The 27,944-nt window shown below is 35.9% G+C and overlaps 1 protein-coding gene across 2 annotated transcripts in view; it reads left to right on the plus strand.

Moving 5' to 3' along the window:
- Positions 1-27,944, plus strand: part of LOC101023521 (disintegrin and metalloproteinase domain-containing protein 10) — a 138,680-nt gene that overhangs the window by 84,597 nt on the left and 26,139 nt on the right. For both annotated transcript variants that reach the window (XM_031661274.1, XM_031661275.1), the window contains 3 exons: positions 17,645-17,794; positions 19,854-19,946; positions 22,861-23,044. In XM_031661274.1, coding sequence (XP_031517134.1) covers positions 17,645-17,794; positions 19,854-19,946; positions 22,861-23,044 — 427 coding nt within the window. The remainder of the gene's footprint in view (positions 1-17,644; positions 17,795-19,853; positions 19,947-22,860; positions 23,045-27,944) is intronic.

Raw genomic sequence — 27,944 nt, forward strand, 5'->3', positions numbered from 1 at the left:
GTCTTTCTAGTATTAAGTGAGATTTTATTTTTACATGTATTGAAGAAATACATATTGATCTTCTGCCATATGTCAGAGACTGTGGAAAGTTCTGGGAATATGTGGAGATTACGATGAAGGCTTATTCTTAAAAGTTTATCGTTTAATTGGAGACATCGAGAAACAATTTAGAGTTGTGGGAGATAGAAGAGGATTAAGTATAGGATGATATTCTACACATAAGAGGAATAGCTAATCTAGCCTGATAAGTATTTGAAGGCAATAATCAGACCTTAAGAATAAGTAGGAGTTAGGTTAGCCACGAAGATATGGAAAGACTATTCCAAGCAGGAGGAACAGTACGTACAAAGGCCAAGGAGACAGAAAGATCAGTAAAGAATTTTTAACATGGGGGTAGAGTTTAAGACTAGAGTTTAGGAGACTAATGAGAAGTTGTTGTAGTTATTCAGTTGAAAAGTGATAGGGGCTTGTACTGATGTACTGGCAATGTGGGTAGAGGGGATGAGATTACAGACTGTTAGATATGATAGAATTTAGCAGAGTGGCTTGATAAAATATTAAGATACAACAGAAGGTTGCATTTATTTATACCACGAGTAGAGTACCAGAAATATAATGAAAGAGTGGATATTGTTAATAGTATCAGAGAATATTATGTATTATAGAATAAATGTAACGAATTATAACACCCATATAAGGAAAATAAAAACTTTATAAAAATATTAAGGAAGATTGATTTTAAATGAATGGAGAGATATACCTTATTTGGGAAATAATATTTAATATTATAAAAATGTCAGTTCTCCCTGTATTGATTTGTAGATTCAATGGTAGTCCAATACACAGGCTTATTCACAACCCTCAATGGGTCAAAAATGTTACATGGAAAAGTAAGGACTAAGAAGAAGTAGGGCCCATTTAAAGATAATGAACAGGAAAGAGGGAAAGAGGATTTACCCTAGGAGGTATTAAGACTTGTGATAATAATTGAGAGTGTGATAGCACAGGGATGGACAGATTAACTAGTGGAATAAAAATGAGTGCTTTGAAAAAGACCCATGCATGTATGAAACCTCGTTATGTGGTAGAGATGCAATCCCAAATTAGTAAGGAAAGTAGTGGGTACCACTGAATAAATGGATCCAGAAAAAAATGTTTATTTGAAAAAAAGTCGAAGTTGGATCACGATCCTACACCATATTTACAACAAAAAAGTCCAGATGGATTGAAGTATTAAATGTCTAAAATGAAAACTTTGAAACTTGTGGATTTCACTTTCAAGCTGTGATAGAGTAACTGATACCTAACTAGGCTTTCTACAGTAAACAACTAGAAAACCAGACAAAGTATTTCTTTCCTTTTTTTTTTTTTTTTTTTCTGAGACGGAGTCTCGCTTTGTCGCCCAGGCTGGAGTGCAGTGGCGCGATCTCAGCTCACTGAAAGTGCCGCCTCCCGGGTTCGCGCTGCCTCCCGAGTTTACGCCATTCTCCTGCCTCAGCCTCTGAGTAGCTGGGACTACAGGCGCGCACCACCACGCCCGGCTAATTTTTTGTATTTTTAGTAGAGACAGGGTTTCACCGTGTTAGCCAGGATGATCTCGATCTCCTGACCTCATGATCCACCCACTTCGGCCTCCCAAAGTGCTGGGATTACAGGCGTGAGCCACAGCGCCCGGTGTCAAACAAAATATTTCAAACAATTATTTTCAAACATTAGAAAACAAGCATTGCAGGATTGAGATCTCAGAGTGAGGAAATAAATATCTCTGTGATTTCCCTGACTTTTTGAGTGGAGTGGAAATTTCAGATATGACACACAGAAGGAGATCTCAAGAAGAGTAAGTACACAACAATGTTGCTAAGTTGAAGAGTTAGAAGTAAGAATTCAGGAAGACTGAGGTGTCTGGACTTACAGGCACAATATCTGAGAGGGGAGAGCTTTGCTGAGAAAAAGCTCCAGATATCTGCACAGGTGTTGCCTTCCTTGAGTCTTAACTGAATACTAAGCTGTGCCTGCCTGCACAGGATGAAATTCTTTGAGAAAACTATGAGACAAAGAAAAACTACTGGGACTCTGTGAAATGAACAACTATCAAAAACAGTACTTGGGCCGGGTGTGAGTGGTTCATGCCTGTAATCCCAGCATTTTAGAAGGCTGAGGCAGGAGGATCACTTGAGGCCAGGAGTGCGAGACCAGCCTGGGCAACCTAGCCAGATCTCATCTCCATAATTTTTTTTTTTTTTTCTAATTAGCTGAGTGTGGTGGTGAGCACCTATAGTCTCAGCTACTCTGGAGGCTGAGACAAGAGGATTTCTTGAGCCCAGGAGGTTGAGGCTGCTGTGATCCATGATTGTGCCATGGCACCCCAGTCCGGGCAGCAGTGCGAGACCCTGTCTCTCAAAAAATTACACTTAGTAGATACCTCAAGCCATGGTAGCAGGGCTAACCTAGCCCTAGAGTAGAAGCTGCTTCAGACCTGCCCTTCCTAAGCAGAAAAACAAGCCTCAAAAATGTCAAACTGCTTTTCAAATAAATTAGCTGTCTGTCAGAGAAAAGCTCAATAATATTTTTTTAAGGAGGACATTAAGTCCAGATACTCAACAATATAACAGTGTTCAACATTCAAAGAACATTACTAGATGACAAGAAACTGAAAAATATGATTCATAATAATAAGAAAAGCCACCTAAATAGAAACACAACCAGTAATTACAGACATTAACAGGCAAGGACTTTAAAATAACTATTATTAGTATGTTCAAAGAATTAAAGACATGAACACAAAAAGAAGAGAATGGAAATTCTAATAAAAAACCAAAGGAACTTCTAGGGTGAAAAGTATGTTATCTGAAGTAAAAAATTTAGTGGATAGGCTTAAAAGAAAATTAATTACTGCAGAACTCAATATGAGTATACTTGAATAAAGGAAAATGAAACAATAAACAGTATCCATATCTAAGCACAGAGAGAAAATAATAGACGTCCGGGGGAAGAGATGCAGAAAAAAAAATTTTTTAAATAATGCCTCCAAATTTTTCAGATATGAAGAAAAATTTCAATTCATGGTCCAAGAAACTCAATGAAACACACGCAGGATAAACACAAAGAAAACCATACCAGGGTATATTACAATTAAATTATTGGAAACACCTGAAAATCATAAAAAACCATAAAAGCAGCCAGAGAAAAGGAGATACATTTACATACAGGGGAACAAAGAGAAGTATAACTGGTGACTGCTCATCACACAGTGCAAACTGGAAGACACAGAATAACATCTTCAAAGTGTTGAAAGAAAGTCTGCCGAACTAGGATTCTATATTCAGTGAAAATAATTTTCAAAAACAGGGGCAAATTAAATGTCTTTTTAAATAAAAATTGAGAGAATTTGTGTCTAAGTGACCTACACTGTAAGAAACATTAAAGGAAGTTCTCAGGTGGAAAAAGATACCAGATGGAAACTCAGATATACACAGAGGAGTGAAGAACATAAAATAGTAACTACATCGATAAATATTAAGCAGTTTTTTTTCTCATTTAAAAAAATCTTCAAGAGATTATTACCTAAGTCAAAATAGTAAGGTATAATGGATTTTGTAATATACAGAGAATCAAAATTTATGACAGTAGCACAAAGGACAAGAGAAAGAAGAATGGAAGTATGTTTCTTAAACAATTTGTGAAGTGGTGTAATTTTGGCAGGTAAACTGCGCCGTGATAAAGATGGATATTGTAAACCCTAGAGCTGGGGTCAGCAAACTACTGCCTGTGGGCCAACTGTTTGCTTTTGTAAGTAAAGTTTTATTAGAACACAGCTACACCTATTCATTGATAGGTTGTCTATGGCTGCTTTTACATTATAGTGGCAGACTTGAGTAGTTGTGATAGAGAACAACTACATGTTTAAAAGTCTAAATGTTTACTATTAGGCCTTTTAAGAAAAAGTTTGCAGGAATTTCCTCTGCCCTGGAGCAACCATTGAGAAAAGAAAAGGAAATAATTTAACAGGTTAATAAAATAAATCAAATGTAATTAAAAACAGTTAAGAGAAGTTAGGAAAAAGAGAACAAAAAACAGATGGAACAAATAGAAAATAAATAGCAAGATGGTAAGTTTAAATCTAACCATATGAATGACTGTATTAAATATAAATGGACTGCTGAGGTGTGACGATTGCTTGAGGCCAAAAGTTCAAGACTAACCTGGCCAACATAGTGAGACCCTGTCTCTGTTTTTTTTAACTAAAAAAATACAAATGGACTAAGCACATGAAGAAACTGAGATGGTTAGAGTGATTAAAAAAAAAAAAGCCAGACCAAATTAGTCTAAAAGAAATGCAATTTAAATGAAAAGACACAGTTGTAACATTTAAAGAGCTAGGTGAGATGGTTCACTCCTGTAGTCACAGCTTGTCGGATGCTGAGGTAGGAGGATTGCTTGAATATAGAAGGTTGAGAGTGCAGTGAGCCATGATTGATTGCGCCAGTGTAGTGTACTCCAGCCCAGGCCACAGAGTGAGAACCTATTTAAAAAAAAAACAAAACTTATTGTTTTGGATTTGGGTCATAAAATGATGGAAAAGAAATTGGATTTAGTTAATTATGCTATGAATTAATTTTATGGATCCATATTCTCAGAGTTTATCATTAAGTACAGTCTTAAAGTCCTTAAGAAAATACAGAGAAAACGGCCGGGTGTGTTGGCTCACACCTGTAATCCCAGCAGTTTGGGAGGCCGAGGCAGCAGGATCACTAGGTCAGGAGATTGAGAGCTTCCTAACACAGGTGAAACCCCATCTCTATTAGAAATACAAAAACAAAATTAGCTGGGCATGGTGGCAGGCACCTGTAGTTCCAGCTACTCGGGAGGTTGAGGTGGGAGAATGGCATGAACCCGGGAGGTGGAGCTTGCAGTGAGCTGAGATCGCATCACTGCACTCGTGACAGAGTGAGACTCTGCCTCAAAAATAAATAAATAAATAAATAAAGTAAATAAGGAGAAAACTTCACATTTTATGAGGCCAGTGTTACTTTGATAGTCATACCAAACAGAGACATTACAAGAAAACTAAGCTACAGGCCAATATTCCTCATGAATGTAAAAGTAAAATTTCTTAAAATATTAGCAAGTGAAATCCAGCAATATATTAAAAAATAACACATTATGCTCAAATGAAGTTTATACCAGAAATGCAAAATTAACATTAGAAAATTTGTGTAATCCACCACATAAACATAATAAAGGATGAAACCCCTCTGATTATCTCAGTAGACTAGTAAAAAACATTGCCAAATTTTAACACTCAACACATGGCAAACTAAAAATAGAAGGAAGCTTTCTTAGGCTAGTAAGAGCTTTTATAAAAAACCTACAGCTGATACCATGCTTAAAAGTGAGAGACTAAGTCCTTTTCCTTTGAGACCACGAATAAAAGCTTTTTTTTCTTTTTTGAGACGGAGTCTCACTCTGTCACCCAGGGTGGAGTGCTGTGGCATGATCTCGGCCCACTGCAACCTCTGCCTCCCAGGTTCAAGTGATTCTCCCGCCTCAACTTCTTGAGTAGCTGGGATTATAGGTGCACACCACCACATCCACCACTTTTGTGTATTTTTGGTAGAGGTGGGGTTTCACCATGTTGCTCAGGCTGGTCTTGAACTTTTGACCTCATGATCTGCGCGCCTCGGCCTCCCAAAGTGCCAGAATTACAGGTGTGAGCCACTGCGCTCAGCCAAGGAACAGAAACTTTTACTCAGCATTATACTGAAAGTCCTAGCCACCACAATAAGGCAAGAAAAATAAATGAAAGGCATACAGATTATAAAGGAAGTGGTTAAAGGTAATACAAGAGTATACCTAGAAAAAGTTACTAGAATCAAGCAGACTTATCAAGGACATAGACTAAAAGTTGGTATAATCAGTTGTATTCTATATACTGGCAATGAATATTTAGAAAATGAAAAAAATTAAGTAAAACAGCATCAAAATATAAAATATGTAGAATAAATTTAACAAAATATGTGCAAGATGTGTACATGAAAAACTAGAAAATATTGCCAAGAAAAATTAAAGATCTAAATAAATTGAGAAATGTACTCTGTTTGTGGTTGGAATCCTCAATGTTAGTATGTCAGTTCTCCCCAAGTTGTTCTGCAGATTCAGTGCAGTCAGTATCAAGACTTGCAGTGGACATTTATCTAGTAATTGACAAACTGATTCTAAAAGTTATACTGAAAGGTAAAAGACCTAGAATAGACAAAACAATTTTCAAAAAAGAACAAGGATGGAAGATTCAATAGTATTTGGTTTTTAAGACTTAGTATAAAGTTAGAGTAATCAAGATAGTGTCATCTTGGCCTAAGGGTAAACATATAGGTAAATGTAGCAACATAGAGAGTTCACATGGTCAGTTGATTTTTGCAAAAGTCCCAAGGTAATTTAAAAGAGGAAAGAACAGTCTTTTCAACAAATGGTACTGGAACAATTGGATATCCATATGAAAAAAAAAAATTGAGATTCACCTATACTTCACACCTTATACAAAAATTAACTCAAAATGGAAAGTAGACCTATATGCTAAAGCTAAAACTAAAACTAGGGAAAAACATAGGAGAAATTTTTGTGACTTGTGATAACAATTTCTCAAGGCACAAAAATTCCCTATGAAAAGCATGTAAACTGGACTTCATCAAAATGAAAAACCTTGCTGCAAAAAACATAGTTAAGAAAAATATGAAAACAAGCCATAGACTGAGAAAATGTCCACAATATCTCTGATAAAAGGCTTATTTTCCAGAATACGTAAAGAACTGTTATAACTCAATTAAAAAAAAAAAAAGCACAAATGCCAATTAAAAAATGGACAGTGCACCTGGAAAGCCTTTCCAAGAAGGATAGGCACAAATAAGCCCAGACTGGGATGACTACAGTAAATACATAAGTCTTCATTGCCCAGACATGAACCACCATCCACAAGCATCCAGACCATCCAGGAAAACATGACTTCACCAAATAAACTAAATAAGGCACTGGGAACAAATCCTGAAGAATGGATCCAGAGATAGGTGACCTTTCAGACAGAGAATTAAAAATAGCTGTTTTGAAGAAACTCAGAGAAGTTCAAGATAACACAGAGAAGGAATTCAGAATACTATCAGATAAATTTAAAAAACAAATTGAAATAATTAAAAAGAATCAAGCAGAAATTCTAGAGTTGAAAAATGCAATTGATGTACTGAAGAATGCATCAGAGTCTCTTAGTAACAGAATTGGTAAAAGAATTAGTGAGCTTGAAGACAACTTTGAAAATATAAAGTCAGAGACAAAAGAAAAAGGAATACTCTAAAAGAATGAAGAACACCTATAATATCTAGGAAATAGCCTCAAAAGGGCAAAGGTAAGAATCATGGCCTTAAAGAGGAGGTAGAGAAAGAGATAGGGGTAAAAAGTTTATTCAAAGGGATAATACCAGAGAACTTCTCAAACCTAGAAAAAGATATGAACATGTAAGTGTAAGGAGGTTATGAAGCACTAAGCAGATTTAACCCAATGAAGACTAACTCAAGGCATTTAATAATCAAACCAGCAAAGGCCGTAAAGAAAAGGTCCTAAAAGCAGCAAGAAAAAAGAAACAAATAACCTGCAGTGGAGCTCTAAGAGATTTGGCAGCAGACTTTTCAGTGGAAATTTTACAGGCCAGGAGAGAGTGGCATGATGTGTTTAAAGTGCTGAAGGAAAAAGTTTTTTATCCTGTAGCAGTGTATTCAGGGAAATAGCCTTCAAACACAAAGGAGAAATAAAGACTTTCCCAGACAAACAAAAATGGATAGATTTCATCAACACCAGACTTGTCCTACAAGAAGTGCTAAAGAGAGTACTTCAGTCAGAAAGAAAAGGATGTGAATGAGCAGTAAGAAATAATACGATGATATAAAACTCATCGGTAATAAGTACACAGAATATTGTGTATCTGTTATTGTATATAAATTGCTCATATCTTGGGTAGAAAGACCAAATGATGAACTGATAAAAAATAACTTTTCAGGGTATAGACACTACAAGAAGGCATGAATAGAAACAAGCTTAAAAAGCAGGGGGACAAAGTTAAAGTTTTTATTAGTCTTCTTTTTGCTTCTTTAGGCAATCACTGTTGTCGTCAGTTTAAAATGATGATTGTAAGATAGTATTTGCAAGCCTCATGGTAACTTCAAATCAAAAAACATATGATAGATACACAAAATAAGAAGCAAGAAATTAAATCATACCACCGGAGAAAATCAGCTTCACTAGAGGGAAGACAGGAAGGAAAGAAGGAAGAGAAGGCCACAAAACAACCAGAAACAAATAACAAAATAGCAGGAGTAAGTCCTTACTTATCAGTAATAACACTGAATGTCAATAGACCAAACTCTTTAATCAAAAGACATAGAGTAGCTAAATAGATTTAAAAACCCCAAAGATCCAGTGATCTATTGCATACAAGAAACACATTTTACCTGTAAAGTTACACATAGACTGAAAATAAAATGGTGGAAAAAGATATTCCATTCCAGTGGAAACCAGAAGAGCAGGAATAGCTATACTTGTATCAGTCAAAATAGATTTCAGGACAAAAACTGTAAGAGACAAAGATGGTCACTATATAATTATAAAGGGGGCCAGGCCTGGTAGCTCACGCCTGTAATCTTAGCAGTTTGGGAGGCTGAGGTGGGTGGATCACCTGAGGCCAGGAGTTTAAGACCACTCTGGCCAATATGGTGAAATCCTGTCTTTATTAAAAATACAAAAATTAGCTGGGTGTGGTGGTGGGCATCTGTAATCCCAGCTACTTGGGAGGCTGAGGGAGGAGAATCACTTGAACCCAGGAGATGGAGGTTGCAGTGAGCTGAGATCGGGCCACTGCACTCCAGTCTGGGTGACAGACCAAGACTTTGTCTCAAAAAATATATATATATATATTTATATTTATATAAATATATAAATATAAATATATATATATATGTCAAGGAGTCAATTCAGCAAGAGGATTTAACAACTGTAAAAGTATATATTAATATAGTTTGGATATTTGTCTCTGCTCAAACCTTCTGTTGAATTGTAATCCTCAGTGCTGGAGGTGGGACCTGGTGGGAGGTGTTTGGATCATGGGGGCAGATCCCCCATGGCTTGGTGCTGTTTTTGTGATAGTGAGTTCTCGTGAGAATTGGTGGTTTAGAAGTGTGTGGCACCTCCCCCTACAGACACTCTTGCTTGCTCCTGCTTCCAGCGTGTCATGTGCCTGCTCCCCCTTCACCTTTTGCCCGTGCTTACAAGCTTTCTGAGACCTCTCTAGAAGCCAAGCAGATGCCAGCACCATGCTTCCTGTAAAGCCTGCAGAACCATGAGCCAATTAAATCTCTTTTCTTGATAAATTACTCAGTCTCAGTTATTTCTTTATAACAATGCAAAAATGGCCTAATACATATATGTACCCAATACTGGAACACCCAGATATGTAAAGCAAATATTATTAGAGCTAAAGAGAGAGAGATTTCAATACAATAATAGCTGAAGACTTTAATACCCCACTTTCAGCAATGGATAGACCTTCCAGACAGAAAATCAACAAAGAAACATTGGACTTAATCTTCAGTATAGAAAAAATGGACCTAATAGGTATTTATAGACCATTTCATCCAATGGCTGCAGAATACACATTTTTTTCTCCTCAGCACCTGGGTCATTCTCAAGAATAGACCATATGTTTGGTTATAAAACAAGTCTTCAAACGTTCAAAAAATTGCAATAATATCAGGTATCTTCTCTGACTACACTCGAATAAAACTAGAAATCAATAACAAAAAGAGTCTTTGAAACTATACAATTACATGGAAAGTAAACCGTATGCTGCTGAATGACCAGTAGGTGAGTGAAAAAATTAAAAAGAAAATTGGAAAATTTCTTGAAGAATTGATAATGGAAACACAACTTACTGGCTGGGAGTGGTGGCTCATGTCTGTAATTCCAGCACTTTAGCAAGGTGATGTGGAATGATCATTTGAGCCCAGGAGTTTGACACCAGCCTGGGGTCTGTAGTGAGAACTTTTCTTTACAAAAAGTTTTAAAAGTAGCCAGGTATGGTGGTGCATGCCTTTAGTCCCAGGTCCTTGGGAGGCTGAGACAGGAGGATTGCTTGAACCCAGGAGGAGGAGGTTGCAGTGAGCAAGATTGTGCCACTGTACTGCAGCCTGGGCAACAGAGGGAGATGCTGTCTCAAAAAACAAAGAAAACACAACATACCAAAACCTATGGGAATACAGTAAAAGTAGTACTAAGAGGAAAGTTTATGTAGCTATAAATGCCTGCATCCAGAAAGAAAGAAAACTTCAAATAAATACCCCAATGATGCATTTTGCAAGAGCAAACCAAACCCAAAATTAGTAGAAGAAAAGAAATAATAAAGATCAGAGCAGAAGTAAATGAAATAGAAATGAAGACAATATAAAAGATCAAAGAAACAAAAAGTTGTTTTTTGAAATCGTAAAATTGATAAACTTTTAGCCAGACTAAGAAAAAAGAAGACCTAAATAAATAAAATCAGAGATGAAAAAGGAGACATATTATAAGTGGTATAGATGAAATTCAAAGGATCATTAGTGGGTACTTTGAGCAACTATATGCCAATAAATTGCAAAATGTAGAGGAAATGGATACATTTTTAGACACATACAACCTACCAGGATTGAACCATGATGTTCAAAACCTGAACAGACCAATGACAAATAATGAAATTGAATCTGTAATAAGAAGTCTTCCAGTAAAGAAAAGCCTGGGACCCAGGGGCTTCACTGTTGAATTCTACCAAATATTTAAAGTATAACTAATACCAATTGTACTGAAACGATTCCAAAAAATAAAGCAGGAGGGAAAATTTCAAACTCATTCTAGGAAGCCAGTATTACTCTGATACCAAAACCAGATAAAGGCAGCAAAAAAAGAAAACGGCAGGCCATCATGTCTCATGAATATTGATGGAAAAATTACCAACAAAATGCTAGCAAACTGAATCAGCAATTCATTAAAAAGATCATTCATCATGACTAAGTGGGATTTATCCCAGGGATGCAAGAATGGTTCAATGTACGCAAATCAGTCAGTGTGATACATCATAACAGAATGCCTTCATTCATATAACTTCATATAACTTCAAAGTTATATGATCATTTCAACTGATGCTGAAAAAGCAGTTGATAAAATTCAACATCCCTTCATGATAAAAATGCTAAAAAAATTGTGTATAGAAGGTACGTATCTCAACATAATAAAAGTGATATACAGCAGATCCATAGCTAGTATCATACTGAATGGGCAAAAACTGAAAGCCTTTTTTGTAAGATTGGGAACACAAGAAAGATGCCTACTTTCACCACTGTTATTCAACATAGTACTGGAAGTCCTAGCTAGAGCAGTCAGAGAAGTGAGAGAAATAAAGTGCCCCCAGATTGGAAATGAAGAAGTCAAAATATGCCTGTTTGCAGATGATATAATCTTATATTTGGAAAAACCTGAAGACTCCACCAAAAAACTATTAGAACTGACAAACAAATACAGTAAAGTTGCAGGATACAAAGTCAACATAAAAAAATCAGTAGCATTTCTACTGTTGTTTCCAATAACAGTCTGAAAAAGAAAAGCAGTTCTATTTGCAATAACCACAAATAAAGTTACATACCTAGGAATTAACCAAAGAAGTGAAAGATCTCTACAATGAAAAGTATAAAACACTGATGAAAGAAATCGAAGAGGACACAAAAAAATGGAAGGACATTCTATGTTCATATATTGGAAGAATCAGTGTTGTTAAAATGTTCATATTACAAAAAGCAATACAGTTGCTACCAAAATACCATTGTCATTCTTCACAGAAATAGAAAAAACCATTTGAAATGTTTTATGGAGCCAGAAGAAACTCAGAATGACCAATGCTGTCCTGAGCAAAAAGAACAAAATTGGAGGAATCATATTACCTGACTTCAGATTATACTGTAGAGCTGTAGTAACCGAACAACATGGCACTGGCATGAAAACAGACACATAGACCCATGGAACAGAATAGAGACCTCAGAAACAAATTGATACACCTACAGTGCATTTTTTACAGTGGCGCCAAAAACACACATTGGGGTAAAGATAATCTCTTCAATAAATGGTGCTGGGAAAACTGGGTATCGGTATGCAGAGGAATGAAACTAGACCTCTATTTCTCATCATATACAACAATCGAATAAAAATGAATTAAGACTTAAATTTAAGTGCTCAACTGTTAGACTGCTACAAGAAAACGTTGAAGAAACTCCCCACTTTTATGTGGACAAAAATTTATTGAGTAAAACCCCATAAGCACAGGCAACCAAAGCAAAAATGGACAAATGGATCACATCAAGTTAAAAGCTTCGGCTCAGCAAAGGATACAATTAACAAAGTGAAGAGACAACCCACAGAATGGGAGAAAATATTTGCAAACTACTTGTCTGACGGGATTAATAACCAGAATATATAAGGAGCTGAAATAACTATATAGAAAAAAATCTAATCTGATTAAAAAATGGCCAAAATATCTGAAGAGACATTTCCTAAAAGACATACAAATGGCAAACACGCATATGAAAAGGTGCTCAACATCATTGATCCTCAGAGAAATGCAAATAAAAATTACAATGAAATATCGTCTCACCCCAGTAAAAATTGCTTTTATCCAAAAGACAGGCAATAACAAATGCTGGTGAGGATGCGGGGAAAAGGAAACCCTCATACACTGTTGGTGGGAATGCAAATTAGTACAACTACAATGGAGAATAGTTTGGAGGTTCCTCAACAAACTAAAAATAGAACTACCATAATCCAGCAATCGCACTGCTGCAGATCTACCCAAAGAGATATATCATATAGATAGCTGCACTCTCATGTTTGTTGCAGCACTGTTCACAAAGGCAGGATTTGGAAGCAGCCTAAGTGTCCGTTAATAGATGAATGGATAAAGAAAATGTGGTACATATACACAATAGAGTACTGTTTAGCCATAAAACAGAATTAGATTCTGTGATTTGTGACAACATGGATGGAACTGGAGGTCGTTATGTTAAGTGTAATAAGCTAGGCACAGAAAGACAAACTTCACGTATTCTCACTTATTTGTAGGAGCTAAAAATTAAAATAATTGAACTCATGGAGATAGAGAGTAGAAGGATGGTTACTAGAGGGTGTAATAAGTATTAGAGCAGTGGTGGGGGAAGTGGGGATGGTTAATGGGCACAAAAACATGTTAGAAAGAATGAATAAGACCTAGTATTTGAAAGCACAGCAGGGCAACTATAGTCAATAATAATTAAATTGTACATTTTAAAGTAACTAAAAGAGTGTAATTGTATTTTTTGTAACAAAAAGGATAAATGCTTGAGGGGATGGGCTCACCATTTAACATGATGTGATTTCCACATTGCAGTACTGTATCAAAGTATTATATATCTTATGTACCCCATAAATATATATACCTATTATGTACCCACAAAATTTAAAAATAAAAAAATTTAATAGATAATGGGCAAAACATTTGAAAACACACTTCACAAAAGATGTTATAAAATATTTTGGATTTTGATCTGGAGAAATGTTTTGAAAACATAAAACTTTTCAGTATAAAAAAGATGAATATATTTTACTACATGAATATTAAAAATAAAAGGCATCTTAAAGTGAAGGCAAGTTATAAAGTTTGTATAAAATATTATGTGTTCACAAAGTATAAAATTAATAAAGAATTGTTTTTAAGAAGTAGAGAACAACTGATTAGTACAACTAATATAAAGCAACGTGGCCTGAAAATAAAAATATTTTATTTTTATTTGTATATGTATATCTCCATATATGTGTTTTGTATATTTGTATGTATTTATTTGAAGGCATTGGAAAGATAACATGACTGTGAAGTAGTATGGGACCAAGATCTTAGAAAAAAGTATACACCTAGAATGGTGATCCTGGTATTTGGTTCTACCTTTTCTCCAGGTGTGCCTTTGAGTTTCTGAGGAGGTAGCTGAGAGACTGAGAGGGAGAGTAGAACTGTGCAGATTTATTAGGTTGAGGATGAAAATATTGTTTAGGATCTGCGCAGAAGAGCTATTGGTTGGGACCTTGAAGGACTACTCCCTAAGAGTAAGGGTATAAATCATAAAATGTTCAACCTCTCCTCACAGGGATTAAAGTTTCACACCACATCTCAGTCCCTGATTGGATTAAGGTGATGCAGGATTACTAGTGCACCGAGCCTAACTCTGCTTACTAGAAGTGAAAGTAAATCTTTTGAGAAAGGTGTCAGTCACAACCTCACATTAAATCTGTGGTTATCCATATACATAGCCTGGCACTCAGTTCAATGTAACCAGTGTATGAACTAACAAAACAACATGATGGAAGAACAAGAGAGTCAACCGACAAAGGAAATGGTACCTGGATAAGAAAATTATCTGACACAGACTTTAATATATTCAAGTCATAAAGACTAAATTTAAAATTTTAGCAGAAAATTGAAAATTAAGAAAAGAACTGATGGGAAATTTAGAATTGACAAATATAACAACAAAAATTAGGAATTTGATGGATTTAGATTTGGATAATATAAGAAAATAGAGCCAATTGCTAAGAAAAGGATGGAAAATACAGAAAAGAGCATAAGAGAAATAGATGATACATTCAGAAAGTCTAATATATGTATTATGTAATTGATGTCCTAGAAGGAGGAAAATGGAGAGTCAAGTAAGGACAGGTAATGGCTGAGAATTTTTCAAATGTAACAGAGAGATATCAAACAACAAATTCATTAAGCCCTGTAATTAGGACAGGATAAATACTTTACAGTGAAAACAATACCATAGCACATTATTTGAGAAGTCTGAAAGCCCAAGATATAATCTTAAAAGCAACCAGTGAGAAAAAGTTTAACCACTCTTAAAAAAGCAACAGAAAACATAGCAGCTCATTTCTCATTGGAAACAGTTGAAACCAAAAGACAGTAGGATATGCTGAAACAGAGAAACTACCCTCCTCTAGGATGCTGTACTCAGAAAAATAGATAAAAGTAAAATTAACACATTTCAAATGGAATATATAACCATCTGACACACTGAAAGTAGTTTTTTTCCTGGTGAAAAGATTGCAGGCTCAAATGCTAACTTGTAGATGAAGTATTGAATAAAGAACACGTTAGATAATTTTAAATTAATTTTTACCGTATACTACAAAGCACTTTTTCATATTTCAGACTGATTTCTTATTTAAAACCTTTCTTTAAATAGGATTTTCATATTAAAGCATCCAGTTTTTTGTTTTTTTTTTTTTGGTCTGGAGTAGAAAATCTTGCATATATAAAAATTCAACATTAGCTAAAATAAATTCCTTTTTGTGTAGAATAACATGATTGTAAATATTAACTGCATTTCACAAATACGTGGATTTGAAATACTTCTCAATATTTGAGTCATTTACAAACTGTGTTAACTGAGACCTGGAGACCATCTAAATGAAAATCCTGAGTAGAATAGTATTCAAGGTAGGCTTTGGGGACAGTTCCCCCACATGTTACACTATTTCAGTAGTATTGGTACCCATGAATAATACAAATTGTTTTAAAAATGAGTTTTATTGTGTATATATCAGGTATACTACATGATGTTATGAGATACATGTAGATAGTCAAAATGGTTACTATAGTGAAGCAAATAAACATTTCTATCATTTCACATAGTTACGCTTTTTTGTGTGTATGGGATATAATACAAATTTTTCATTTTGTGTATGTTCACATGGAATTATTAAGGGAGAAGGAAATGTCAAGGAAGAAGAAATTGTGATTTAAAATTCAATTTGGGTTCTATATTACTGTGCCATCAAAAATATTTAAGATGATCCTTTTAGGTGTTTACATATGTTTGACTCTCTGGATTCAATAGCAGTGGTAATTCTTTGAAGAAATACTTATTGAGGCCAGGCACAGTGGCTCATGCCTATAATCCCAGTACTTCGGAGAGCTGAGACAGGAGGATTACTTGAGATCAGGAGCTCATGACCAGCCTGGGCAACATAGGAAGACCTCCGTCTCTATAAAAAAAATTAGCCAGGCATGGTGATACATGCTTATAGTCCCAGCTACTTGGGAAGCTTAGGCGGGAGGATTGTTTGAGCCCAGGAGTTTAAGGCTGCATTGAGCTGTGATCATGCCACTGCAGTCCAGCCTGGGTAACAGAGCGAGACTCTCAAAAGAAATACTTGGTGGGTGTGGTGGCTCATGCCTGTAATCCTAGCACTTTGGGAGGCCAAGGAGGGCGGATCATAAAGTCAGGAGATCGAGACCATCCTGGCTAACATGGTGAAACCCTGTCTCTTCTAAAAATTTGAAAACAAAATTAGCCAGGCGTGGTGACGGGCACCTGTAGTCCCAGCTACTCCTGAGGCAGAGACGGGAGAATGGCGTGAACCCGGGAGGCGGAGCTTGCAGTGAGCCAAGATCGCGCCACTGCACTCCAGCCTGGGCGACAGAGTGAGACGCTTGTCTCAAAAAAAAAAAAAAAATAGTGTGTACTTTTTGCTGCCAAGTCTTTGTTAGGTGGTAGCATTACAGTGAGGATCAAACAGAGATAATTTCTTCTTTCCAGAACTTACATTCTAGTGGGTGAAGTGGGATGTGGACAGAAATTAAATAATCCCACAAATAAATGTAAGGTTGCACTGTGTAAGAGACATTGGTATATGGTTCTGTGGAGTGGTATAATGGATAAATTGACCTTCTCGAAGTCTAAAGGAAGAAGGAAGCCATTAACAGGATCAGAATAGGTAGTGTCAGCATGTGCAAAGACTGTGGCAGGAGATAGACTGTGTGTTGGAGGATTGGAAAGAAAGCGTGTATAGCTGTACCACAGACAGCTAGAGTTGGGTAACATAACAGGGTTTCTTTGTGAAGTAATATGGAATGAGAAAAGCTGCATAGTTAAGTAGAGGCTGTGCAATGTTGATATTTGGGGGAGCATGTAAAGAATATTGGGCTTAATCTTTAGAGCAATAGGAAGTCATTGAAATACATTATTGAGGTGGATGACATATTCAAATTTGCAGTTTGAAAAGATTGCAGTATGGAGAAGAGATCTAAGGCCATTAGTGGCTATTGGTTGATTAAATTGATTTTACTACAGTATTCTAGATAAGAAGTAATGGTAGCTTGGGCTAGAGTGGTGGAGCCAGAAATAATGGGTAGATACCTTAGGTATTTAAGAGATAAACTTGACAGAACTGGATGGTAGATGGGTATTAGATGTGAGGTAGAGAAGATATCAAAGTATTATAAGCTATTACACAACTCGCTTTAGATTTAAATGAATACATATTAAAATATATGTTTTGAAAATGTTTAAAAGTGAAGGAGTTCCTTGAATAGATAGTAAATTATCTATATGGAGAAGATTATGAGACAGTGATTTTAGGAACTTTTAATGACAGCAGAAATACCTATGGTGTTATATAAAGCAGAGTAAGAAATTGTTTATAGTATGTATTCTTAATTAGATAAAATGATAGTATTAAAGCATGCTAATTATCAAAAATGACTCTTTTTGATGTATAGATACCTCAAGAAGAACATGCTGCTAATGGTCCAGAACTCCTGAGGAAAAAACGTACAACTTCAGCTGAAAAAAATACTTGTCAGCTTTATATTCAGACTGATCATTTGTTTTTTAAATATTACGGAACACGAGAAGCTGTGATTGCTCAGGTATTTCTGATTATGCGCTATTTTAGTAGTTCCCGTATTGTTTTATAATACCTTTTCTTTCCTTTAAAAATTTAAGTTAGTATATTCTCTTTTTGGGAAAAAGTATGCATTTTCAGTTGTGACGTGATAAAATGTGTAAGATAAGTACATGGATAACTGAAAGACTAGTTGGGATATTTTAGTGTCAAAAGACAGGGGTAAGACAATGATTTCCTGAAGGAGATGATGACACTGAAGTTTAGCTTTGGAAAGGGAGTTGAATTTTCCATTTGTGGTCTTAAAGGACGGAAAGATGGAGGAATCCTTCCAACTGGAAGTATTTAATTATATTCTGTATTTTTACTGTATATAGCACTTTCTTAGTTACATTATTACTTGCACTTGTGTCTTCTCAACCCTCATTAAAGTATAAATATTTTGCGGGTACCCTTCAAAATGTCCTTCGTGTTAAAGGTACCCAGTAAGAATTTGATGAGTGAACTTTTGACTGAAAGGATTTGAAATGGAGAAGATGGAGGTACCACTAGTATAAATGATTCATTTTGGTGGTGAGGATGAACTTATTTTTAAACATGTGTAAAAGCTGGGTGGTTCTTCCCTTAGGATTTTGAAAATGTGAAACTAGAGCTTGAGGGAAGGGTTGCCTTGAGAGATTGAATGTGGAAAGAATGAAACCAAAGGAGAAGAAATTGGAGCTATCTGTATATGGTGAATAGGTTGAGGAGGAGAAGCTAGTGAGGAAAAACGTAATAGTTAATGAGGTAGGAGATTTTCTAGGATTTACCAAGGAAGAAATACATTTCAGACAAAAATACCATGAATTTATAATGAGCCCTATGAGCACAGCTAGGAATTTCATTAGCAGTGTTTGGCAGCCTGGGCTACCTTTGAAGTGATTATTGTTAATGCTTTTACTTGACCATCTTGTTTTATGTTTTTACAGTTTCTTTGAAAATAACTTTGAGAGTATACATATATGTTTTTACACAAATCGTAGCAAGAGTACTTTTTGTAAATGAAGTTAGGAAGGTTGTCTACAGAGTGGTTTAGAAGCTAGAAAGTTTAGTTGGGGGTCAGCTAGGTAAACGGATGCTTTTGGGTTTATCATCGTTTATCTCCTTGTAGAATTTAGCAAAATCTGAATGTATATTTATTATACTTGTATTATCTCCCTCTTTTCTTCCCCTACTAAAGTAAGCCTCTGTAAATTTATAGGGACCTTCTGTATTTTGTTCACCACTATATCCCCATTGCCTAAAACAGTGCCAAGAATATAGAAAGTGGTCAACAAAGCTTACAGAACGTGTACTAGCGCAGCAATAGAAGGATTAAAGTCAGGGAATGACTGTGTGTCCTGGACTGTCAGGGAAGTTTTTATAAAAATGTTTGAGCTGAGTCCGAAGGATAAATAGAGAAAGATACTCCAGGCATAGGATGTACGTGAAAAGGAATGAACGTGTGACATTGTAGGATTGGATTGAGGAAACAAAACTTTTATGTGACTGAAACAAGAGTGTATGTTTGGGCCGGTTGTGGTGACTCATGCCTGTAATGCCAGCACTTTGGGAGGCTGAGGTGGGTGGATCATTTGAGGTCAGGAGTTCGAGACCAGACTGGCCAACATAGTAAAACCTGTCTCTACTAAAAATACAAAAATTAGCTGGGCATGGTGGTAGGCGCCTGTAATCCCAGCTATTCGGGAGGCTGAGGCAGGGGGATCACTTGAATCTGGGAGGCAGAGGTTGCAGTGAGCCAAGATTGCAGCACTGCACTCTAGCCTGGGCAACAGAGCAAGACTCTTTGTCTCCAAAAAAAAAAAAACAAAAAAAGCAAGTGGGCATGTTTGTTGTTGGCCAGAGGAGTCTGGAAAAGAAAATAGAATCTCCCCTGTCAGCGCAACTCACTAATCTTTTTCATGTTTCTGTCCAGTATATAATGTTGACATTTTAAAATGTGAATGTGGTGGGACATGAATAATTATTGATTTTGAAAATGGAAATTTATAATCTTTTTCATCTTTCAACATTGCCTCTAAAATGTTCTTTTTTTTAAATCATAGATATCCAGTCATGTTAAAGCGATTGATACAATTTACCAGACCACAGACTTCTCCGGGATCCGTAACATCAGTTTCATGGTGAAACGCATAAGAGTAAGGAACTTAAATAGTTAAAAACACTTAAAAAGTGCAACAATCCAGACCATGTTTACACACACACAAAAAAGCTTGCTTTTAATTTTATCTTTATGAATTAAATAATTTAAATTAAATTGTATCTGTTGATGCAGTTTTTTACTCCTGGCATTTACACATGTACACACACACAGATACTTGGGTTTATGATTTAAGAATTAAATGTGTAAGGTCTTAATCCAGACTGCAATAGAGGTAAAGTGTGTTTTCAGTCTGTCTGATTAACATATTATTAAGAAAGCTCTGACTCTTCAATGACTACGGATATAGTACTTGACTTTTTCCCCCTAACATTATCCCTCAGTTTCCTAAAATTTGCTTTGTGCAATATTTTTCACTGTGTGTTCCATTTGGTGTTCCAGGGGAGAAAGAGGATAAATACAGTGTTTAAATAAAATTGGAAGTTGGAAAAACCCTTAATACTATAATCTTCTTGAAAATTCACAACTCACAGTAACATATATCAAGTTTTGAGAAGTCTTCAGGAAAGAAACCCATATGTTTCTAAATTTTTGACCATGAAACTTTTTTTTTAGAAAAAATATATTAACATGAACAGATTCCAAAATACTTTAGGCATTTTGAGAAAAGCTGATCTAGAGCCATAGGGTCACATAGTATTAGTTTTAATGTTATAAATTACAGGTAAATAAATAAATTACTGACAAATTTAGGCTATTTTTTCAAAAAATTTCTGAATATTCTAAATATATATGTATAGCTTTTTAAGAAACAGTATTTATATACTAAATAAACAACCGAACTTAAAAAAATCATCCTTTCACAAAAGTATTTGCTGCAGGGTTCCTTAATATTTATGCTTTCCTAGTTTTCTTCAAATATGGTTAGATAAAATGTCTATACTAGAAAATTTTAGTATATACATTCAGCCACATAGCTGTAGGTAGTCCTTAAATTTAGAAGTAGTATGATTAAATCTTAAATTGAATTTTCTTAAGGTGAAATATGATTTACTGATTTACAGTATAAGAATTGTTCATAATTAATTGCTTTCATGTATTCTGTGAGCAATATAAATCCTTAAATGAGCAAGTAACAATGATAAGAAGTATTAAGTGTTGCTGTTTAGTAGGCAGAGCAATAAAATGCAAGTAATGAAAAGTAGAGAACACCTCAACACGTTTTAGTGATGCCCTTTGAGGAAAATGATTTGTATTATGAAGAAATGCATGTGTATAAGTAAATAATGTGGTAGTTGGTTGTTTTTAGACCTTAACTCTTATTAAAACTTTAATAAAGTTTTATCTGTTGAAGGTTGTTCACAACCTATTAATTTAAAATTTATATTCTGTCAGCAAATATTAATAAGCCATTTAAATAATAGGTAATTACAATTTAGATGCAATTTTTTCTTTTTTTTTCGAGAAGGAGTGTCACTCTGTCGCCCAAGCTGGAGTTCAATGGTGCAGTCTTGGCTCACTGCAGCCTCTGCCTTCCGGTTTCAAGTGATTCTCCCACCTTAGCCTCCCAAGTAGCTGGGATTACAGGGATTACAGGGATTACAGGCACCCGCCATCATGCCTGGCTAATTTTGTATTTTTGTAGATACAGGGTTTCATCATGTTGGCCAGGCTGGTCTTGAACTCCTGACCTCAGGTGATCCGCCCGCCTTGGCCTCCCAAAGTGCTGGGATTACAGGCATGAGCCACCGTGCCTGGCCTTAGATGCAATTTTTATTTATAGCCAGTATTAGAAAATTACTAGGAAATTTTGTTTTTATATTTAGTGGGAGAAAGCCATCTACAGCATGTCTTCAAGCATGGAGTATCTGTAAAATACAGTGTGTTTGCTTTTGAATTTTTTTGGTGTTAAATGGCTGTAACTGATTGTTTTTGGTTAATTGTTAATAGATAAACCAGATGTTCTAAAATCCATTCTTAAGCAGTTGCCGTCAATGGTGTTTTTGCCTTCCTGCTTCTGAGCCTCTTGGTTTTACTGGAGAGTACGGGTCATAAAGAGACCTGTAATTCTTGTTGTATCAACCATTATGTGATCCTCTTATTGCCAACATTTTCAAATAGACTGAGGTTTGCCTTTCAGTAAAAACATTTACTTTCATATTGTAATGCCTTAGCTTACCTGGGGAAAGCCAAATTGTTCTAGGACTTCATAGGAGACAGACAGGTCTCTGAAAGGATGCAGGGGCTAATAAATAAAAGCTTTTGTTTAATAGAAGTCTGGTATTGGAACAGATTATTCAGATTCCGCAGGAGGAACCTGTGGTAGGAGTATAGTAGCTAAGTGTCAAAAGAAACATTCTGAAATAACTCAGTTTGAAATAGTAAAAGAAGTGAATTTGAATTAGAAAGCAAAATTCTTGCCCACAATCAGGAAAAAATAAATAAATTTGCAGTTAGTTTGGTTTGGCCCATGTGACTCTCTAGGCAAGGAAAACCAGGAAAATGATTTGTCTGCTGAACTGACAGTCTTGGGTCTGATACCTATTTTATATTCTAGTAATTAGCTAAAGTACAGGGTTTTATATCCTTGTAGGTGTCACCATATGTAGGAGATTAGGACTAAAGGAGACTTGTTCAGATAATTAAATTTGAGAAACTATACTTCCTTTACTGAGCTTTCGAAAGCAAAACTTGTTTTTTCTTCCCAAGTGTTCAGTGTTCAGGAATCTGGTGAATACTTGCTCAGAAATCTTTTTTATTTGTTGTTGTTGTTTTGCCTTCTGTGATCAGCTCAGGGATGTGGGCAGTGGGAACAACCTTAGAAGCCTTAATTCAGGCCTGATTTCCATGGGAGCATATTGTCCAGGTATATGCAGAAGAAGGTGAGCAGACATTTACACTAAAGCTCTGCTAACATTAATTACTTACTAAATTATTGTTTTGGATTTTAGATCAATACAACTGCTGATGAGAAGGACCCTACAAATCCTTTCCGTTTCCCAAATATTGGTGTGGAGAAGTTTCTGGAATTGAATTCTGAGCAGAATCATGATGACTACTGTTTGGCCTATGTCTTCACAGACCGAGATTTTGATGATGGCGTACTTGGTCTGGCTTGGGTTGGAGCACCTTCAGGTAGTTTATCATATTAAATATGTCTTAACTTACTACTTGAAACAAAGAGGAGTTTTCAGGGAATGTTGAATTTTCAAAGTATAGGAGAAAGTGATGCCTTACAATATTTTAATTTATGCTACATGAGTTAGGCAAGACTCATAAGCATAATGGAAAAGGCACAATAGATGAAGGAGCTTTTTATTTTGAAATGCATATAGGGAAATATCCTGATTCCCGACATTTGAATAGACCAAATGAAATAAATAATTTTGTGAGAAAAAGTGGTAATTCTGAAACCCAAAGGGAAATTTAATTTTTCCACAAAAGTTAATAAATGTTATATATTTCCCCAAAATAGGGTACTTAGAATCAAAAGAGGAAAACTGTGTCTTGCTCTCTCTTCTGTAGTGAGATAAGAGCAGAGAAATCCTCATCAAGAGTGGCAGGTAGAAAGAAAAGAAAGCCTACCTTTATTATTTTATTTCTAGCCTTTATTCGAATAAAAGGGAAGCACTGCATGAAAGAGATGTAGGCAGGAAGTCCCTGGTACCCACAGCTCCATTGACATCATCACCTGGGTTCATACTCTGCTGAGTTTCTGCCTTAGCTATGAAAGCTATTGTCATTGATAATGTTGGGATGGGGCAATACCCTTCCCATTACAGTGGGGGTGGAGTGTTGTGGAGGAGCTGTGATTTACTGTATAAATTCAGTTTCCTAGTTTAGAAATCCAAATTTATTAATTGAAAGATGAGTGGAAAGGACCCCAGGCTCTTTGAATATAAATTGTGCCAAGTAGAGTTTAATCAATAGTATATTATCTTCTGAGCTATATACAACAAATTCTCCTTCTGATAATTCATTTCTATCTTTTAAAAAAAAAAAAAAAAAACTTCTGCTTTATCCAGAGTAAGAGAAACTTTTGTATTCCTATTCTTATTAGTTTATTCTTTGATTTGTTTTGTATATTTTAAGATCTTAAGTAGTTCTTTATTTTCCTTAATTTATATTTTTCTCCTTTTTTAAAAGTCATTATTTTAAGTCAATATTTTTACAATTGCCATAGCTTCTTTTGTTTTTCTTCTATGTTTTAAAGTGTACTCAATTTCATGATGTCATTTTAAAGTACAAGTTTATGTCATGGGCTGCATATTAATAGTGCAGTACTTTTGGATATTTGTCTTTTATGATAATCTGTGCTTTTTTTGTTACTTGGATTGGTCAGCAGATTGTACAGCTCACTCTTTCCTGTGATTTTTCATGTGTAAAACTTCTATACTCTGAAATCTCTTTGCCCCTTCAATGTTTGGATGATTTTATCACAAAGTTTGTGATTTCTTCTCCCTATTCATTAGTAAGTACTATTAAAAACTCAGGGTCTCATATGATTTTATTTGTATATATCCATTAATACGGTAGTTCTGAAGTCTCAAATAAGTGGTTCTCAAAGTGTGATCCATGGACTAGCACCATCATCACCACCTAGGAACTTGTTAGAAATATAAGTTCTTAGGCCGTACCCGGGTCTCTTGAATCAGAAACTATAGGTGTGGAGCCCAGCAGTCTTAGTTGGAACAAGTTCTCAAAGTGATTCTGATGCACACTGAAGTTTGAGAAGCACTACATTAATATTGTTGTCTCTAAAGCTTGCTCACAAAATGCCTCCTGGGTAAGTGAGTTTGATCTTAAACTAAAAACTTCCTGCCATTTTGCATTTTCAGTTATAGACTATTGTATTTAAGGATGTAATGATTCTGTGGGAATTTGATAAAATTCTTCCTAAATCTTCAGATATTCTCACGTCTTTAGATTCAGCTACTTATTTTTTTAAAAGTAGGCTTTATTTTTTAGAACAGTTTTAGATTTACAAAAAATTGAACAGATTAGGTATTCTCAAATCTCCATCCTCCCTCCCCTGACAGTTTTGGGGAGTACTGGTCAGGTACATTTTAGAATGGTCCTCTATTTGGAATCTGTCTGATGTTTTCCTCATGATTAAACTGTAGTTATGGGTTTTGGGGACACTCAGTGTTTATGTCTCATTGTTTGTGATAATTGGATCACCATTTGTGATGCTGCTCATTTTCCTGAGGTGGGCAGAGTTTTGGATTGAAAATGGTGGGGCATGTTACTTGTATTTTCTTTTCTGTCTTTTGTTTTTTTTTTTGAGACAGTCTTGCTCTGTCACCCAGGCTGGAGTGCAGTGACGTGATCTCCGCTCACTGGAAGCTCCACTTCCTGGGTTCACACCATTCTCCTGCCTCAGCCTCGTGAGTAGCTGGAACTACAGGTGCCCACCACCGTGCCAGGCTAATTTTTTGTAGTTTTAGTAGAGACAGGGTTTCCCCATGTTAGCCAGGATAGTCTCGATCTCCTGACCTCGTGATCCGCCCGCCTCTGTATTTTCATTATTAGGGTCTTCATAAAGGTGAAACAAGATACTTCCTGTGTACTTCATGAGCAAAAATATGGTGATTGGCAACCAAAATAGAAAACTGAGACTCCTGTTATCAACGTTCTATCCCCATTTTCCCCGCCTGTGCTTTTTTTCCTTTTATATTATTATCTCTCTTTATTTCAGACGTTAGATGTCTGCTTCGATTACTCTATGTTAAACCCCTAACTTCAGCTCTTGGAAGCCATCTTCTAAGAGCTGCTGGGGAGGGGCTAGGCAGGCATAGAAGAATAGAGGCCAGAGTGGGAAAGAAAAGGGATCTTTGTTCCTTTGGTCCAGCTTTTTCTAGTGTAGGTTATCTGCCTTGAAATAACGTTGCCAGCTTTCTTCTTCACTTGTCTTTGCCCTTACTACTAGCTGAACTGAGTTTCATATTTGACTTAATTCTTTTCTAAAACAGGGAATGTTATATATTTAGTCTTGATTATTTCAATACCTTTATGAGGTGTAGGTATTATTGTCTCCCTTCTACAGATGGGGAAACTTGTGTTCAGAAACTTTGTGACCAACCTAATATCACACAGCTAGAGGTGGAACAGGATCTGGAATCTGGACCTTTTGACTCCAGATTCAGTTCATTTGGTAATTATATTACTAGGTATTTTATATGTGTATAAATAAAATCTACACACACACACAGTGACATCCTAGCCTTTTCTTAGATGTTTCAAATAAGCAGCTGAAATGTTTTCTGCTTCTTTATTTTTATTTTTTCTTTTTTTTTTGAGACGGAGTCTCGCTCTGTCACCCAGGCTGGAGTGCTGTGGCCCGATCTCAGCTCACTGCAAGCTCCGCCTCCCGGGTTCCCGCCATTCTCCTGCCTCAGCCTCCCGAGTAGCCGGGACTACAGGCGCCCGCCACCTCGCCCAGCTAGTTTTTTTTTGTATATTTTAGTAGAGACGGGGTTTCACCGTGTTAGCCAGGATGGTCTCGATCTCCTGACCTCGTGATCCGCCCGTCTCGGCCTCCCAAAGTGCTGGGATTACAGGCTTGAGCCACCGCGCCCGGCCTGTTTTCTGCTTCTTAGTAGAGGTTATATATTGATGGAATATGTTTTCTTCTTTCTTGAGAGAGAATAGTTATAAAATCATACTAAGCTATAATATTTTGATATAATTTTGGGTAATTGTCATGGCATAATGGGAAGAGCAATGGATTGAGAGGTGGGAGACAGGATTCTTGTCTTTTCTCTGTAAATTCAGGAAAATAATTTTTCTTCTGGTTGTTTATTTTTTTCATTGTAGTTCTATCTTTGCTATTCCTTTGAGTCTTCATGTTTCTACCTACAGGTCTTATCAGTTAACTGAATGAACAGAGTCTCAGTTCGGCCTGATCATTGAATGAGGCTGGCTTTGGAATTCATCTCTATAGTTAGTCCTGAAACCTTTAGTACTCCTCTATTTGTGAAGAACATTTTTTGAGGCATTTCATTTGGTAGAAATAGTCTCTTCTGTTTTGTCAGATTTGATGTTTTAGTTTGATATTACATATTAAAATTTGAGAGCGTAGAGAACTTAACACAGGATTCTCGGGAAAAGCCACAGCTTATTCCTAACCCATAGTTTAAAAGTATAATTTCAAATGTTGGGAAAATTACATCATTAGAATATTGCAATAGAACACTTTCTATTGGCATTTTGTGCTTGTCTGGACCCCTTGTATATTTAACATCTTTGATCCCTACCCATTACATGTGAGTAGTGCTCTCCAGACTTGAAAGCCAAATGACTGTGCTCTCACATTTCCTAGTAACACTTCTGGGAGTAGTACTATGGTCTGGTCCAGAATTACTGCTCAGATTAGTATTGTATGATCAGCATGTTACTATTAGTTTTTGGCCTCCTCACATCAAAACTGTATTTATGGAATATGTCAAGGTATCATATTACTCTTGTATTTTTTTCTAAGACTTTTTTTTGGGGAGTGGGGTGGAGTTGGTCTGTTTTGAAGTTTAGGACGGATACTCTGACTTTAGCTCTCAAACTATCCTGCAGATAGAAAATTGTCATTATACTTCTTTGTTGCTTATTGACTCATTCATCAATAATTACTTTTGACCTGAATTTAAAACATTTCACCCTTCTCATTGTTATTCACAACTTATATTTGTCAGTGATGAATATATAATAAAATCTTAAATTTAAAATATGTAGCAATTGAGTTTGAGTTAATGGTTTAGCTGTGGGTATATGTAATACCTCATTACTGAGTTTTCTGGCATATCAAAACTAGTTGCAGTATTTAAAAAATTAAACCATAACTTTCAGAGTTACAAATAGTATTTTATTTCTTCCTGTATAATTAAGTTTCTACAACATATGCTATTAGCCTGCAACAAATATTAAACTTCCATTGATCGATTGATTGATTGATTGAGACAGAGTCTCGCTCTGTTGTCCAGGCTTGAGTGCAGTGGCATGATCTCTGCTCATTGCAACCTCCGCCTCCCGGGTGCAAGTGATT

The sequence above is a fragment of the Papio anubis genome, unplaced genomic scaffold, assembly GCF_008728515.1.
Source record: "Papio anubis isolate 15944 unplaced genomic scaffold, Panubis1.0 scaffold123, whole genome shotgun sequence".
Classification (NCBI taxonomy): domain Eukaryota; kingdom Metazoa; phylum Chordata; class Mammalia; order Primates; family Cercopithecidae; genus Papio; species Papio anubis.